At 46.6% G+C, this 18,236-nt stretch overlaps 1 protein-coding gene across 2 annotated transcripts; it reads right to left on the bottom strand.

The window, feature by feature from the left end:
• Nucleotides 1-8,800: 8,800 nt before the first annotated feature.
• GLUL (glutamate-ammonia ligase) lies at nt 8,801-18,210 on the bottom strand. 2 transcript variants are annotated; one of them, XM_060091168.1, is made up of 8 exons: nt 18,052-18,210; nt 16,905-17,018; nt 15,235-15,413; nt 13,776-13,937; nt 12,034-12,180; nt 11,495-11,622; nt 11,090-11,289; nt 8,801-10,508 (listed from the first exon to the last, which is right to left on the bottom strand). In XM_060091168.1, the coding sequence occupies exons 2-8, from the start codon at nt 16,913-16,915 to the stop codon at nt 10,190-10,192; spliced, it is 1,146 nt and encodes a 381-aa protein (XP_059947151.1). In that variant the 5' UTR covers nt 16,916-17,018; nt 18,052-18,210; the 3' UTR covers nt 8,801-10,189. The 2 variants fall into 2 exon arrangements, with proteins under 2 accessions (XP_059947151.1, XP_059947152.1); XM_060091169.1 differs by lacking the exon at nt 16,905-17,018.
• Nucleotides 18,211-18,236: the final 26 nt, after the last annotated feature.

Genomic DNA, 18,236 nt, shown 5'->3' with positions numbered 1-18,236 from the left:
TACCTGATAAAGTGCTCTTGGAACCACCCTCAGTAACCTTAGCACAAGGGTAGACAGAATGCTATACACTGGGTGAATGCTGCCCTAATTTTTTAAAATACAAATTTTGGTAGTGAGACTGGCAAGCTTTTTATTTTTTTTTAATCTTTTTAATTTTTTAAATTTAAATTTATTTATTTATTTATTTTTGGCTGTGTTGGGTCCTTGTTGCTGTGTGCAGGCTTTCTCTAGTTGCGGTGAGCGGGGGCTACCCTTCATTGCGGTGCGCGGGCTTCTCATTGTTGCAGAGTATGGGCTCTAGGCATGGGCTTCAGTAGTTGTGGCATGTGGGCTCAGTAGTCGTGGCTTGTGGGCTCTAGAGCGCAGGCTCAGTAGTTGTGGTGCACGGGCTTAGTTGCTCCATGGCAGGTGGGATCTTCCCGACCAGGGCACAAACCTGTGTCCCCTGCATTGGCAGGTGGATTCTTAACCACTGTGCCCTAGGGAAGTCCAAGACACCTGTTTTAAAATCATATCCATTAGAATTGTCCTAGAGAATCAGCCTTTTAGAACTGGATCAATGATCCAGAGAATATCTGGAGGAGTGAGAACAGGCTGGGGAAGGATCTAGAAGTCATTGCAGGACAGAAGTAACTGTGAATGTTCAATGTGAAAAAGAAACGACTCAATGGAGACGTGAGTCCTGTCTTCAACTCTCTGAAGAATTTTCACCTGAGAAAGATTAGCCTCCTGGGTCTGTGTAATTTCAGAGGGCAGAATGAGGATAAAGATGAAAAGAAAAGAAAAAAGAAAGGAAAAAACAAACAACAACTACAGAGAAGCAACTTTCACCTCATCATAAAGAAAAGCATAAAGCGTTGCATAAATGGAAAGGGCTTACTTATGATATAGTGATCTCCCTGCCCTAGAGAGTTTGAGCATAAAGTGCATGACAGCCTATAATGAATGCTGCAAAAACAGTTTCTAAACCTGGAAGTCTGCACAAAATCAGCCGGTGGGCAGGAGTTTTTAACCTGAATCCCTGGATAGGCTTCAGGCAGACTCTGAACACACTGAAATTATAAATAAAGCTTATTTTAGGGGGGCATCTGTATCTATCCATAACTGCTTCTATTTGTATGTTTTAACCAGAGTGTCCAAGAAAGGAATAACCCAAAATAAAGTTTAGGGTGACTGCCCTAGGCTGACTTCCACTTCTGATTCTAGGATTCAAATTCCTGCACCAACATCTTTGTGTGCCAAAGGTCAGTGAAACTTCCAATGAGCATGCACTGACAAGAAAAGAGGATTCTTTGGATGCCTGGGACATAGATGTGGGCCATCCCTACCTCAGCATCACTACTTTGGCTTCAGACTTTTTTCTTTTTTCTTTTTTTCTTTTTTTTTTTTTTTTTTTGGCCATACCACACCATGGCTTGCAGGATCTTAGTTCCCTAACCAGGGATCGAACCCAGGCCCCCCGCATTGGAAACTTGGAGTCCTAACCACTGAACCACCAGGGAATTCCCTTGGCCTCAGATCTAATCTGTAGTAAGTGAAACAAAGTGACATTTTGTGGGTACAAATTCAAAACCCTTTAGCCTTCTTTGGCACCTGCTCCTGATGTCTACCCAAGCTCCTGTAAGTGGGTGAGAGTAGGCTCTAATCTTCTGAAATACGGCAGAAGAAAAAGGCCTCAGGTCTCCAGGACCCTCTGGGGCTTTCCTACTCACCAGCCCCTGACTCCCGCAGTCAACATGGAATTGTCTTGGAGGCTGCATGAATGGAGACAGTGTCATGCCTGTTTGTCTTCCACTTAGAAGACTGTGCTACACCATGCCAGGCAGCTGCAGCCTCCAATAGGACACCAGTGGGCCCCGGGGTGATGCCTGCAGACAGCTGGCACTCAGCAAGCTTTTCCACAGATTGGGACCTGAAGGAGACCTCCAGCCCAGCTCAAATGAGGGGAGGAGAACTTTTCAGGTAGCATATCCTGTCCGTGGAAACCAAAAACATATGAACAGGCAGGAGAAATAAATAGTCTCCTTATCCCCACTCTCCCTTCCAGTTTTCTCTCTTTTCTGCTCCTCCATTCTTACTCTCTCTCCGTATTCTCTCTCCACTTCTTTGATTGCTCTTCCCTTCCCCTTCTGTGTGACATCTCAGTTGGCTCAGTGTTACTATTCAAAACTTTAGTTACATAACATGGCTTATGAAAGCAAAATAACCCTGCCGCCTGCCATGCCAGGCTGGGTGAAACCCAGATGAAAAAAAAAAAACACCTGGTGCTCGGTGCTTCTGGGTTTTCTTGGATTCTTCACAAGGAGGATCAGCAGAAAAGGGCTTGCATGTTCTGAGGGCACCAGACATCTGAGTCTCTCTTGAGATGAACTCAGTCAGGTCTTGGAGCTTTCCAGCCTGTTAAAAGGCAGAGGAAGAACAGGTCAGAGACAAGGGAGGGTGGGGCTGGAGTGAGCAGTGGCAAAGACACACGCAATGATTAAATAAACGTGAGAACTAGGACAGGAACCTTCCATTCTTTCCATACTCTGTCACCACCTCTGGAATTCTAAGTTGGCATCTCTGCTGAAAACTTTGCACGATACACACTAGTTTAGTAGCCCCTAGACGTATTTCTTGGTTTCTCAATAGATATGAAGACAAAGGGCAGGTCCACATCAATAGTTTCAAGCTCCCAGAAGTGACTTAATTTAACCTCGTCCCCTGGGAGATGTCCTTGGCTCCCAGATCTTGATTATTCAGGCAGAAATATTAATGCAACCCCCCCTCCAGGGGTCTCTCCTGGGAATGCTGTGGTAAGAACCTAGTTTTTTTGCAGTTTCTGGGTTTGTATTCATTCTGCTGAGGACTCGCCTTTTTTTCCTAAGTATGGATCAGGAAAAGGGCTGATCCATAATGTCATTTTTTAGGCTTAGAGAAAGTTTAGCCCAGGCTAAAGGGGAATCCATCACACTGTGTATATATCTTCTCCAAACATTTTAATCCAGGTGAAATGTGGATTACAATGATTATCAAGGGCATCTTTGACAGAAAGGAGATATCTCACAGAGGAGTATGCAGGTTTGGGCTTATAGTGGAGCTAACATGAATGGAGAGGTTGCACCTGGCTTTGGAAGGCCTATAGGACTCCAGTCTGGGAATTTACTTTATATGCACACACCCTTGGGGGCATTTTTGGTCCCTGGAAACATTGCCTCTATTTTCTTGCCTGGTCCATGTTCCCTGTATGGCTCCCAGAGGACCTTCCTGCTGTTTGGGATGGAGAAAGGGAAAGACATATCCAAATTATTCCTCGCTCCCAATTAAGTGCAGGCATTGAACTGGAAATCCTTAATTCCACTCTCCGCCAGACAAGAGAGAATCATTAAAAACAGGAATCAAAGAAATGAAAACAGAAACTGTAAATAAAAGACTTTCTCCCCAGGATAATACTTCAATCTTTACTATTGTCTCAGGGCCAAAGCTGCTCATCGTGATACATTTAAACATTGGCCCAAGCTCAAGAGGTGGAGCTTTTCCTTCCTCTAAGCGTGGACTGAATTTCGTGACTCAGTTCCAGCCTATAGAGCATGGCAAAAGTGATGGGAGGGGCTTCCCTGGTGGCGCAGTGGTTGAGAGTCCACCTGCAGGGGACACGGGTTCGTGCCCCGGTCTGGGAAGATCCCACATGCCGCGGAGTGGCTGGGCCTGTGACCCATGGCTGCTGAGCCTGCGCGTCCGGAGCACCGCAACGGGAGAGGCCACAGGGGTAAGAGGCCCGCGTACCGCAAAAAAAAAAAAAAAGTGATGGGATGTCACTTCTAAGATTAGGTTATAAAAAGACTGTGCCTTCCATCTCTCTCTCTTGCTTTCATTTTCTTTCTTGCTTCACTCATTCTGAAGAAAGATGTGTCCTGAGTGGCACTGTGGAGAGGCCTGTGTGGGAAGGAACAGTAGCCTCCTGCCCAGTCATGTGACTGAGCTTGGGAACAGATCCTGTAGTGCGGTCACATCTTCATAAACTGCAGGTCTGACAGTTTGACTCAACCTCCAAAGAAACTCTGAGGCAGAACCACCCAGCTACGTCACTCCCAGATTCCTGACCCCAGGAAACTGTATCAGATAATAAATATTTGCTGTTTTCAGCTGCTATATTTTTGGAGTAATTTGTTATGCAATGATGGGTAACACACTTCAATGCTTTCAAATTATATATATCCCTCAGGGGTGGAGAGTACTGGGCTAATTTGCCTGGGAAAGATTGTCATCCAGCTTTAAGATTCCTGTACATGAAGGAGGAGTCTTCAAACAGAGAGAAACTGTTTTCTCTAACCTAGAAGAAATGAGTTTTAAATAGGTTAAATATTCCTATTATTACTCATACTAAAATGTTGCCTCATATTTTTCCCCCCAAAGAAACGCTGTGTCAAGGTGTGACTTGTTCATTTCTTTCAGACTTCTCCAACATCCCTGACTTTCTGAATTTAGCTGTGAACCTTGATCACAAATAAATAACTGTAAGTTGAAAGCAGTCATCCTCCAAGAAAGCAAATTTAACCATGAGCTTCTTCATTTCATGGTAGAACATGGTTCACTGCATGGAATTCTAAATCCAGAAGGAATTTCGGGGATGTCCATAGCTTATCTCAGGCTGATTCTATTAGGATGATGTCAATTTCTGTACAAATGAATCATTTAATGCCAGATAGTCTAGGTATCAATGTGTTCCCAACTGTTCCCTCCTTAGGGAAGGGAGGAACCTGCAAGACTCAGCTGTTTTCAGGATAGAGCAGTTGGGGTGATCATCCTTGAAGGCCCTGCATCTGGGACCAGGGAGAGGAGACTATTTCTGGACCAGGTAATTTGGGATGAACTGCAGGAGTAAGGAAGCTCATACACAAATCATAAACATCTAAGATTCATGCTTGTGATAAACTGCCCTCCCACACCCATCCTCCACCCTCTATTCACTTCTTTTAGCCACTGACACTGATAATGACCTTTCCAGTTAATTCGACAAACATTTACCAAAGGCTTACATGGCTACAGTGCCTTAAGTAGGTTAAGCCATAATGTATTTATGTAAAGATGTTAATAGGGTGGCAGTTTCTGGTTCCTAAGCCCACCTAGGAATGAGTCTGGAGGTAGGTTATTTGGGGAGGAGAAACCCAGTACGTTCATTTCATGATCCTCTCTTGTAAACAAAGCCCTGGGGAAGTGGATCCTCCTACTATACTGTCTCTCTTAATATGTCACAAATTCCTTGCCCGAGACCAGACAAGTCACTTCTCTGCCCCCCACCCAATCCTCTTTCCTCCCTTCTACCAGTATGATACTGTACTTCATTATATAGCATTATTTGAGTAGTTATCAAAACAGCTCAAAAAATCATTGGAGGATAAGCTAGTATACATAGCAATATGTCTTGAAGTCTCATACTGTTTCATGATGCCAGTGACACTCTTTTAGCTGTAAGAGGGAGGGGCATGAAGAAGAGGAAGAATTTCTATTCAGTTGACACCCTCATTCCTATGTTTGCACCAAAACACCAAAAAGTAGTGCCTATTTGGTCCACATTATATCTATTAAATTTTGCAGGTATCTTGAATGCCTCTTCCATTTAACGTCAGTAGAGCAGAATAATAGTCACAAAGGAGGAGTTATTCTGAATCCTTATTGAAAAGCAAGTGCAGAAATGCTGTCATGCAGTTTAGATTTGACGAGTGTGCACCCACTGGAGTTAAGCCTATAGATCTGCTGACTCTGCCATAATGTGGAGGAGGAGAGGAAGCTGAGACAGTCACAACCTCGAGACAATGCAAGTAACTTGATCTGAAATCCATGAGAAAGAGGACAACTTGCTGAGGTCCAAGGCCCTGCAAAAGCAAGTCATCAAATAACAATAGGAACTGCATAAACACTTCCTCTGTAACATGGGACTAGGACACCACCCCCTTTATATCAGAGGGGCTCCAGGCAGTGAATCATAGATAAACAATTAGTTGACAGTGCCCAAAAACTTCTTGTCCATTAAGCACAGGAGAGGGTAGAATTAGAAAGGGTTGGCAGTAGAACCATGCTTTGAGAATGATTATAGCATCTATGTCCTGCCTCCCCACTCCTAGTGACAGCTTTTCAGACCAGTGAATCCGCTTGAATATGTACTGCTTCTGGAAGAGATATTCTTAAGTTCCTGTCTCCTTTATAAGGTGCTATAGCTTTTGCAGAAGGTTCGTGTAGGGTACCTGGACTGTGTTCTAATGTGTACATATATGCATATGTCCCAATATGGTATGTGTCTTTATTTTATATATGTGCATATTTCTGCATATTATAAAATCAGGTTGACTTTTTTTTTTTAATGAGTAGCTGGTGATTGAGCTAAAGCCTATAAAATGATAGGGCTCTAATCAAGTCAAACTGGTTACAGTAGTAATCTACCTGAAGCCTTTGGAATGACATGGTAACTTGCCACTACTCATAAAGCAACATGAGGCTCTTGGCAGCCTGACTCCAGCCAGAACCAACCACGCCAGCAGTCATTAAAAATTCAGTAAAACCTAACTTCACCTTAGTGCCATGACCAGAGTTAAAACACAGCCAAACCACCAAGACCTTATGGGTTTAACACCACCCAATAGAGTTGTGGCCTTAAAGCTTGCAAAACTGGTACTTAAAAATAATTCATGAAACAAGCCCTGCAGGCACCATGACAGGTCGGGATACAGCCCTGAGAAAGAAAAACAGGATCCCTGCCTTCATGAAGTTTACAATCAAAAGGTCTAGTGAGTGAAGGGCTTTCTTTGCAATAGCAAGTTACTTTTCAAACTTTGTACTTTTATTGGTGTAAGGGCCAAGGAGTAGCTGGAATTACTTAAGTGCAGCCTTTGGTGAGATATTTGGAGCCCCGGCACCAAGTATTTGTTTAGGAAGTTCTTTTATCCACTAGGGTAACATTCTACCCAGCAGCTCAGATCTGGCTTGTTAAATGATCCCAGTAGTAACCATCCAAGGAACTCCTTGGAACCCTTTATCAGCTCCTCGACGTTCTTCTACTAGCTTGTGTTGTCATTTAGCTCTTGTCCAATAACTGGCAGGATGGAATTAAGGGAACTTGTGTTTAAAATGGAGAAACTCCATTGAAGCTCCAAGAAATTCCATTTTGTGAATACTGGCCTGTCTCTTTAAGGCTGAAGGCTTGGCCGTCATTCTGTTTAATCTATCACTGATAAAGTTATCACGTAACCTAGTGTCTGCTAAATGAGCTATAAAAAACACCTTAGAAATACAAGGGGATTGCACTGTGACCTGTAGGTCAAAGCTAACTCTATGTAAGAGGGTGGAGAAGGAAATACACTAGTTGTTTCCACCTAAATCCTGTTCACGTTGAGAATTCCTTTCTACGGTAATCTGTCAGAGAATTGTTTACAATGAGCACACAAGCAAAGCGCTCAGGTTATCTCCTTAATGTAGTGCTTGCGCTGTGCAGAATACCCCCTCACCAAGAACTGTGCTGGTGACCCAGGGAAGGGAAGCCAACTTCGGCTGGAGAGAGGGAAGCAGAACTTCAGTCGAAATAATTTATCAGCAAAACCTGGAAAACACTGAGAGCAAGTGGGCACTCATAATAATCATGCCAAAACATGGTGCAAACTGCAACCACTCTCAGCAAACCAATAGGTAAGATCATCCTACTTTGAAAATGGGATATAACTTAGAAAAAAAAATGCAGGTATCTAGGATTACCTAAGACTAGAGCAATAAGCACTTGCCCAAAGAAAACTCATCTCTATAAATTTGCTGTAACAGGCACCAGCTACCTCCAAACTGATAGAGAACACTACTTTTTAAAAAGGTAATTACGATTGCCCACAATACCTGGTACCTTACAAGGTCAAAGGATGAATAAGTGCTTTTGCTAGAGGTATGTGCACAGCACCGGAGAGCAGGAGGGAGCTCCTACCCAGCCTGATGTGGAAATGAACTAAGGTAGGAAGAAGCCAGGACGAGGTGGAAGAATTTCCAGTTAAAGGGACAGGGAGCAAAGGCACCAAGGTGTCAACATAGTGCTTTTGGGAGTATCACAAGCAGCTCACTGGTCTGGTGCAAGGAAAAGCGTATCCAAGGCATGTCTGGGGCTGGCTTGCCCTCAGCACAGCCAGCCTCAGAAGGCTTTAACCAGCGTAGCAACGTGGTCAATATTTGCTATTTAGATGAATCACTGGCAGCTGGGCACAGGATGAAATGGAGACCAGTAGGGATAGTAAGACCAGTTGAAAGCACACTAAACACTTTAGGCTGCTATAAAATTAAGCCAGAGGGGTATTCAAAACAATGTGATAGCATGATAGGTCAAAGCCAAGCTCTGGAGCACATGCAGGGGACGGTTGGTGTTTGTACCCTACTGCAAAATTCGAAGGCTGGGATATGCCTTAACCCACATATCCAAATTCCCAAAGCATGGGAAAGATCTGATTGGCAACAAGACTCAGGAAAGATTTTTTTTTAAATTCCAAGAACAGGTAAACCTGAACTTACTTTGCCTCTTTTAAAAAACTCCCCTTTTTTGGTAGTAAAAGGGAATGAAGAGGCACATAGGGATTTAAAAGAATCACAAAGAATCAAGTCAGAAGAGATCTTCTAAATGTTAGGTTGATTTATAAGAGCTGCTCTGGGCAGTTAACACAGTTTGTTTACAGTGAGTAGTTATCTATCTCTGAACATACTGTATGTACATGGCAATTAGAAGTCATGGTAAGAAAAAACCATAGCCCACCTGCTGCAGCCAACACAAAAACAGCCAGAAACAGTAGGGGAGACGTAGGGACAAAGGTGGGGTTTTTTTTAATTATAAAAGAAAAAAGAAAAAACTCCTCAGGAATCTAAATAAAGGAAGGGAATATTTCACACTCAGAGAATAGACATCAGGACACAAAATTACAAGTGTTTTGACTCCAGACCTGCCCTTATCTCCTTCATCAGCAGACATGGGAAGGAGACAGCTGAAGCAAACAAGCAATTCTGTAAAACAAAAGACTTAGAAACCCTACAAATATGATTAAAATCTAAACTTGTTTTGCTTTAAAAAAAAATTTTTTTTAATATATCAAAAGGCCTGCTTTAGTGACATGCTAGTCCCACCAGAAAATAACCCCCAAACCCCCTTGTCAGTAACATGCTCAAGTTGACCAGCCAACTCATATTTCCAAACCCCTGTGTGTACAAGTACGTGTATGTCTTTTGAACCAAAGCCCCAGGGCTCAGGTGACTGCTGCTGCTCCCGCGGGCTGACACAGCCAACCCGTGCCAGCCTCCCCAGAAGGGTGAGCAGGGCAGAGAAGCCCTGAAGCGGTAGTGAGGGGATGAGAGCCCAGTAGCCAACTTGTCAAGCACCCCGCCCCGTCCCCCACCCCCGAAAAGGAGACCAGACTACTCAACTCAAATTTGGCTCCCCGTGACCAGAATGGTTTTTACTTGCTAAGGAGAAAACACACATTTATCTGCACACCCGTATATATAATTTTTTTGTTTTTACATTTAAATATAAAAATACTACTCTGCTTTGTGTTATAAATGGAGGACCAAACAACATGGAACTCTTTCTTTTAAGGTAGGGCTATCCATCCATTTATGCTGAGCTTGTCAGGGCATTTAGCCCCAGGCAAGGGAAGCACCACACTAGGAGATCTAGGGCATTTTCCGACCTGATTTCCCACCCTTCCTTCTCCCCTAATTCTCACTTTTAATAGAAAGTTGGTTATAACCTTATAAGTAATGGAATTTCTCACCAAGAAAGGGAAATCCTAACTTTACCACAGAATCAAGCCCCCTGCCCCCCACTCAGCTACGACGCAGAGAAAGTACTCCCCCTCCCTTCACAAATACTATGCTTTCTGTCCGGATAGCTATGCCTATTGGACAAACACACCTGATTAAATGGAAGCAGTGGTTATGTTTCCCCAACCCCGCCCCGACTAACGCACTAGAAAGCTTCAGTGATAGGAAAAAAAATGGGGGGGGGGTAGGTGGGTGTGAAGAGATTAAGAACTTGACCCCTCTATCCTGGCCAAAGAAAGCAAGAGTGAGGAATAAAAAAAGACCTTGACATCCCGCCCTTTGAGTTAACAGCTATTATGACAGGTGAGAGGGGCGAGAGTGGCAGCAGGATGTAGGATTAGGAGGGGTTTTGACGGCTGCAAGTCTAGTCCACTTAGTTTTTGTACTGGAAGGGCTCGTCGCCAGTTTCGTTGAGAAGACATGTGCGGATGAGGGCTTCTGTCACCGCAAAGGGGTCACAGTTGGCAGAGGGGCGACGGTCTTCAAAGTAACCCTTCTTCTCCTGGCCGACAGTCCGGGGAATGCGGATGCTAGCGCCACGGTTGGCCACACCGGCAGAGAAGTCGTTGATGTTGGAGGTTTCGTGGAATCCAGTTAGGCGCCGGGCGTTGTCCAGGCCCCCCTTGGGATCGTAGGCTCGGATGTGGTACTGGTGTCGCTTGCTTAGTTTCTCGATGGCCTCCTCAATGTACCTGGAGGAGACAGTTAAGATGAGGGTCCAACCTGCCACCAGGAAACCCGCCCTTCAAGGGCAGAGGAGCAGGTGTGGATCCAAGAATGGAGCGACTCATCTACCAAAGACTGTTTTCCAGGGTCTAATTCACCAAAACATGGCCCCAGGAGAACAAATTCTCCACAAGGGCAGCACTTTGCCTTGTAACCTGTGTCTCTTAGTGCTCAGAAGAGTGCTAGACATGCAGTAGAGGGCATTTGTTGAATGAAAAGACCCCAAGCAAGGACTTTCTTTCTCCCACCCACAGGCATTAAATTCATTCATAAGCCTGTACTGTTACTAATTTAGTTCTTACTAAAGACTTTCAAATACATTCATCTGTGTCAACTTTCCCCTATCACCATCCTTGAATCCAACTCCTAGAGTATTTTTTGGGTACTTTTCAAATAGAAACAAAATGACAGGATCAGAAGACAGTTTTTGAAGCCAAGGGGTAAGGTACGAACTGAGAAGACGGCTTACTCATCCCCAGTACATCAAACCCTTGGCAAGTATTCTTGCAAAGAGAGTGAAACAGCCCCAGCAGGAGGCGGCACTCACTTCAGACCATTCTCCTCTCGCATGGCCTTGGTGCTGAAGTTGGTGTGGCAGCCGGCACCATTCCAGTTCCCAGGAATGGGCTTAGGATCAAAGGTGGCAATCACTCCGAAGTCTTCACACACACGATGCAAGATGAAGCGGGCCACCCAGAGATGATCTCCCATGTCGATTCCTTCACACGGCCCTATCTGGAATTCCCACTAGAGAGAACAAGAAGACTGGCCTTTAAAGCAAAAACCCACTGCTCACCCCAACCCAGAAGCTCTGACACATGCACCCTTCTCACCTCTACTCCAAGCCACCTTGGGGACTTTGGGTTAAGGAGTGGGGCCCCATAGCAGCCCTTGCTAGCAAAAGTCCCCACTCGCCTCTAGGTGGGGAAGGTGATGGGCTAGAGCCATTTACCTGGGCAGGCATGACCTCGGCATTCGTGCCCCCGATCTTGATGCCGGCATACAAGCAGGCCCGGTAGTGAGCCTCCACGATATCCCTGCCATAGGCTTTGTCTGCTCCCACACCACAGTAGTAGGGACCTGCAGAGGCGTCAAGATGGAAGGTCAAGAGGCAGGACATCAAGAAAATTCCTATCTATGTGAGATGCACGGTCCAAAGTCAGAAGTCAGAAAGCTCTCAACACTTGCTCTCTGGAATCACCATCCCTGCCTTCACCCGGAGGTGCAGGAGTGGAGTGCAGGGGGCCCTCCTGGCCACATTCTCAGTAAGGCCAAAGGTTTTCCCGCAATGTTAATGTCTCAACATCCACGTCTGGATTTGGGTAGCACGAGGGCTCTCTCTCTTTACAGTATTATTTCAGCCAATCTCAGGGATACTCCCCTAGCTTTTTGATCCACAAGGATTCACTCCCATCTCTGGAGAGAGAGACTTTCCTTGCTAATTAAGCACTTGGGGAGGAGCAAGATTCACCCCTCACCAAGGGGACTTACCTTGGGGCCCAGGGAAGCCATTGGAAGGCCAACCAAAGGGATGCCCATCTGTGCCCATGAGAGTATATTCCTGCTCCATTCCAAACCAGGGGCGCTGGTTGCCCACCATGTCCATTATCCGTTTACAGGTGTGCCTTAAATTGGTCTCTAGGAAAAAGAAAGAGTCAACACACTATTAGAGACATATGGACAAATGTACCAAACCCCTGTGTTGATGGGAAATACTCCTTGGACTCCAGGTACTTGAGATGATTATAAGCTGAATTGACCCAGTGTTAACCTTTCTGTGCCCTGGTCGGTGTAAAAGGGGACGATAAGAGAAGCTATGATTATATATCTGCAGGGAGACTCTCAAAAGGCTTTATTTATAACTAAACTGGGTTACAACAAAGTCACATGGGAGTGGATCCAGAACAGAGCAAGTTTTCACCTTATCTGCAAGCTGGCTCCTTCCCAAATACCAACTGTCAGGCACTTAAACCCTCTATTCACAAAAGAACTGCTTCTAGCTGTCAGACTTATTCCTAGTTTCTCAAGCATTTAGAGCCAAATCTACAATTTTTATTGAGAGAATCATTTGCCTATTAAAAGAGCCTTACATTCCAGGTGAGCAGATAAAGTGCTAAGTTCTATAGCATTGGTTAGTACAAAAAAACAAAAATAAAATAAAATGCGACGAGCTCAACTGGGAACAATTTCTAACCCAGAATAGAACTTTATAGACTCATTATGGCTGTTTCACTATGTCCCAGGAACCATTTTAAGACCTCTACGTTACATCAAAGAAAACCCCCAACTTCGTTTTCCTAACAGCCCTGAGGTGGGTATTACGAGTCTCCATTTTTACAAATGAGAAAATGAGGCTCAGAGATGGTAGGTAGCCTGCCCAGGGTACAGCACAAGCAGCAAGGTCAGGAAACCCTGCTTGTTGACTTCAGAGCTCAGGCCCTTTACCACAATTTGATAATGCCTCTCAAAACAAAGACAAGTAAGGTCCAGAGTCACTAAGTGACTTGCCAAAAAGTCTCACTGGCTGAGTGTGGCAAGAGACTTCATGGAAGTGAGACTCCAGCTGAGCTTAAAAAGGTGAATGGTGGAGAACTGGGAGCAATGGGTATGCCAGACAAAAACCAAAGGTGCAGTTACAGCAAACCTCAAGGCAAACGTATGTTATCAGTGAACCAAGATACTCTTATTTTAGTCAGTGGACAGAGAAAGAAGACAAGCTCTCTGGAACGAAAAGGCAACCAATATTTACCATACAATTCTTCTCAATCATTTGCACATATTAACTCAATTAATCCTCTAAACAACTTTATGAGACGGATTTCATTATTTTCCCCATTTTAAAACCGGGGAAGTGAAAAGTATAGGGGAAAAATCACTTGCCCAAGTTCATACCAAGTAAGTGGCAGATCTAGAACTCAAACCCAACATTCTAACTTCAGAATCCGTGTTCTTAAAATCTACAGGCAGGAGGACTGTGACATGTGGCACTCCCCCGGCAAACAGATTTAGAAGAATCCAATGTCATTTTATGGAACCAACAATGGGAGGATGGACCATACAACCTCTCTGAACAAGGAAGTTCAGGATGGAGAGGTCCATGTCCAATCCTTCAGACTTCTAAGACAGTTCTGAGATAAGCTCGTCTTTCCAATACCGATTTTGGAATATCCTCTCCCGCCCACCTTTACAATTCATGGATTGGGGTGGGGTATCCATACCTATCCTATACACACCTGCAGGCTTTCGGTTATACTTGAAGACTTCACAGAACACCAGCTTGTTGGGGTCCTTGCGGAAAGGGTCCCGAAACATGGCAGCAGGGACGAGATACATGTCACTGTTGGAGCCTTCGGATTGAAAAGTACTAGAGCCATCAAAATTCCACTCCGGCAACTCTGGGGTAAAAAGAGAGGGGGAAATTATAGTTAAAATGCACAGGAACTTTTCAGATCTTCACAAGATCTATACTCTCTTGTCCGGAAAGCCAGTGAGGCATGCATGACTGCCACTATTAACATGCAAACCCTGATGTCTGCAGATAGCCCTACAGTCCTTCCTATCTGAGTTCCAAGTAAGACTATTGCATCACTTTCCTAAAAGAAGTAACAGTCACGAGAACAACCTAAGAATGACGTTTCCTCTGTATGTAAGTCTACTGGACACCAAGGACACAAACTGGATATCACCAGTCAGTCAGTCCTCATTTAAGGTATTGAAATAGGAGAAATAAAGACTCTCTGACAGCCAACTGTGTTGCTTCTTTCTCTAATTCCTCCCCACACTGTGTGATGGACCGTCCTAGTTCAAGTGGTGTCCTTATTTTAACAGATGAGGAAACAGACACTAGCCAGATGACTTATTCAACGGTGCTCCCATGTCACTTATCCACACTATGTTTTAAAGGCCGGTTCCTTCATCACTCCAGTTGACTATGAGTTCTCCGAAGGCAGAGACCAGACTCTCACCTTGTATTCCCAGGGCCTATCTAATACCTGCCACATAGCAGGTGCACAGTATATGCTTTATATTACAGTCATTCATTCATTTGCTCAAATGTGAACATTATCAGAAGAGTAACCTAACCTAAAAGTAGGTAAAAGATGATGGACCACGGTCCCTTTCCAGAAGGAGAGCGGCTATGGTTTGTTCTAGACCAAAAGAATGAAGTTGTCACAACTCCTATAATAGCTCCTGTAGGATAAGCAATCAGCCAGTTTAAGAATTTCCAGAAGTGGCATCAACTAAAAACTAATGATGGCTGGTCCTAGAGACCAGTTTAGCGTGTTTGTTTTGCATGTAGAACCTCAGTGACACATGAGTCTGAAACAGCATTCAAAGAGTTTGTAAAGTAGATGGCATAGTCCGGTTAGAGCGGTGGTTTTCAAACTGGGTTCCTGGCAGTACCTTAGGGCCAATTAAGTAGGACTGCCCAAGTAAACAAAGTTTCCAACCCCTCTCTCCCCCAGACTTAGTCTCTTTTCCTTCAATATACTGGCTTACACGCAAGATTTCATTTAAATGAACGGGTCCATTGCTGTTATGCTTGGAGGCAGTGTAGGAGCTTAATGTTGGTTGAATGAAGTCTGAAAAGTCCCGCCTTCGAAAAGCTTTACAAACAGAGGCCAAATCTAGCGGCTCGGTCTCAGGCTGCCGCCCACCCTCATGCTGCTCCCACCCAGCTCAGTCTCTCACCTTCTATACACTTGGGCTCACAGTCCAGGGTCCGGGTCTTGCAGCGCAGTCCTTCTCCAGTACCATCAATCCAGATATACATAGCTTGGACTTTCTCACCCTGAGGCAGGGACATGTACACCTGCTTGAGGCCTTTGTTCAAGTGGGAGCTCGCTGAGGTGGCCATGGTGGAAGGTGTTCTGGAGAGAGAGAGAATGAAATAAGAACACCAACTCCCAACAGATCCTCTGACGCAATAAGGACAATTAAATCAAGAAGCAGCGCGAGTGGGGGCCCCTCCCTTTGGAAGTCACACACTCAAAAGTACAGTACATTTATTTAACTTGCTTTCAGGGAGATTAAACTGTTATACTAGACAAAAGTCTCCTTATAAGCTTCCTCAAGCCAGAATCTAAACTTGTGAGCACTAAGCTCTACTTTTTGCAGTTTATCAGAGGTAGAGGAATTGTTTCATTCTTCACACTAAGATACTAGAGGGAGAAAAAAACCCCCAAACACAATGAAGATACAAAAGTTCTGAAACAGAAAGTCTGCCGAACAGACATCATCTCCAAGTAAAATCCAGCCACTGAAAGGCTTGGCTACTATGATCTCTAGGTTAAGTCTTCCCTTTTCCTTACACCCCAGAGGATATCTCAGTAAAAAGGCGTTTTGAAGATTCCTCCACCCTTCCAAAAAACAAACACCCCCCCCCCATTTAGTTGGTAGGATGAAACAAGGGGGCTAACTAGATTTAAGAGACTGGTGGCTTCCTAGAAGAACAGCAGTTATTACAATTACCAAGATGTAAAAATAGCCAATCCAAGTTGGATTCTAAGATACACGATGGCATAATTTGCATCAGTCTGAGGCAAAGTTCTCACTTCAGAGAGGAGATTTAAGTTTGACCAGATTCCACCAGAGAACTTTTCAAGTAATTAAGAAATTCCCACTTCTAAATCAAAAAGCTCTGGGGTTTCAAAAGCTGAGGCATGCTAAAAACTGGGAGCCTCCACCGCAAAACCCCTGAAAGAAGAGACACTGAAGCCACAAAACCAAACCTCAACATTAAGAGGAAACGTTCTACCCCGCCCTCTGCTGTCGACAGCCCAGGGTGGCTGGAAAGGGAACACACTGTTCTCCTCCAAAGACTTGGGTAACTTTCTGAAGTACAGTGGCAAAGTTTCTATGGGCAACCGTCCATGTTTGCCCAGCTGAAAACGTAACTGCTTCTCCCTCCAACAGCCTCACCCTTCCCCCCCACCCCCACCCCCCGAAAGCGGAGAAGCTGTCTGTCAAGCAGTGTTAGCAGACAACCACTACCTTTGCCTACTCCCTGTAGAAGACTTGGTCAGTCAAATCCCACCCCCGACGCCCATCCTACCTTTAAAAGCCAGAGGGAGCAATCCCTGACCCTTTCAGCTCCCACTAAAAGCTAAAACCCGGTCTCTGGCTTTCGTCCCCAACCTGTTACACCTCCAATTTCAAACCACGCTGTCTCCCTTTAAGCCTCGGATCCTGCTCTTTTTGGTGATGAGTTGCATGCCAACAGCCTAGTCTACTGTATCAACTGGTGCCGCCGAGGTGCCAAGATTACGTGGTGGGTGCTGGGAGGGATGGGATTCTGCAGTTTTTAGCTGTTGCTGCAGCTGCAGTGGGAGCCGGGGTCCTCATCCCTGCTCCTCACTCACCCCAGCCACATAAGGTCAACGGTATCGATGCCCTCCTCAGCCTTTCTCCTTTTCGAGTGGCGTTCGCGCCTCTCGTGGGTCTCCGGCTCTCGCTGGTCCAGGCACCGGCGCTTTCTAGGCGAGGGAGACGGAGAGGGAGAGGGAGTTGGAGAGCGGTCGGGATCGGACCGGGACGAGCAGGAATGCGAAGGCTGGTGGGTCAACGTCTCGATCTTGACCCGCGGTTTCTCTCTGGCGTTCACTGAGTAGGCGACGAAGCCGAAGCAGTTGGAGGGGGACCCCGAGGACCGAGAATCCAGGTCGTCACTTTTGTTCGTGGTCGTCTTCACGGATTTGCGGCCATGGGAGGATCCCCGCTTCCCGCCCCCGGGGTGGTTGGGATAATCCACTTTGAGAGCAGCCCTTTCCCACAGAAATGTCCCGAAAGTCGGCGCCCCGCCCCTTGGGCCCCCGTCTGGATCTCAGGGCCTAGCCGAGGGGGCCATCCCTCTCCAAGGCCAGGGCTAGGAGGGGCGGGGGATGGGGACATCCGCCAGCGGGACAGCGTGACGCTGCTGCCCCTGTCCGGCCGGCCAGGCCTCTCCACCGCCGCGCCCGCCGGCCATGCCGTATCCCGGGCTCCCCATTGTTCAGTCACAGGGGTAGGCCCCCGGGAGCCCGCGGCGGAAGCGGGCCGCAACACAGACGCTCACTGCCCCTCTCCTCCGCGCAGGCGGCGAACCGCGACGACCGCCCCAGGGCCCGCCTCCGTGGAGGAAGAGAGCGAGGCTCCAGCAGGGGACCACTCCATCCACCACGCACACCACACGGCCGAGCCGGGGGCGCCGGGCCCGGGCAGTGCCTCCACAGCTCGCCCTGCCGAGCTACCTCCAGGGGCGGCGCTTCGGGCTGCAAGCAGCTGAAGGAAGATCAAAACAACTCCCCGCCCTTCTCGAAGGCCTGGCGACTCGCGCGCCCCGCCATCGCCGACCCCGACCCGCCCGTGCGGAAGCAAGCGGGAGGGCCCGCAGGCCAGGGCGCAAGGTAGAGGCAGGAGGTGGGAAGGGGCCGAGCCGAGCTCAGCCGATCGGTCAGAGCGCGGCAGCTCGGGAGGCGGCGGGGGCGGCGCGCGACACTTCCGACCCCCCCGGGCCGGCCAGGCGCTTACCTGGGCGGCGAGCAGGCGGCAGGGTGGGCAGGCCGCGAGAACGAGGTGCGGAGAGGAGAGGCGAGGAGGCCGGAGGAACTGCTTACACAGGCTGCTCTTCTCCCATTCTCTGCTCTGCAGGGCCTTCTCCGATCCCGCACGCTTTATCGGCAGCCGGGGCCGCCCCCGGCGCCCTGATTGGCTCC

The sequence above is a fragment of the Mesoplodon densirostris genome, chromosome 2 (genome assembly GCF_025265405.1).
Source record: "Mesoplodon densirostris isolate mMesDen1 chromosome 2, mMesDen1 primary haplotype, whole genome shotgun sequence".
Lineage (NCBI taxonomy): Eukaryota > Metazoa > Chordata > Mammalia > Artiodactyla > Ziphiidae > Mesoplodon > Mesoplodon densirostris.
Note: the sequence above shows the minus strand (reverse complement) of the source record. Positions and strands in the feature narration are given on the sequence as shown.

Excerpts from the sequence above, each read along its gene's own strand:
- GLUL (XM_060091168.1), bottom strand. Across the intron at positions 11,623-12,033 it reads TGGCTTCCCTGGGCCCCAAG|GTCCCTACTACTGTGGTGTG; the intron begins GTAAGTCCCCTT and ends ACGCCTCTGCAG. Across the intron at positions 11,290-11,494 it reads CCGAGGTCATGCCTGCCCAG|TGGGAATTCCAGATAGGGCC; the intron begins GTAAATGGCTCT and ends TGTTCTCTCTAG.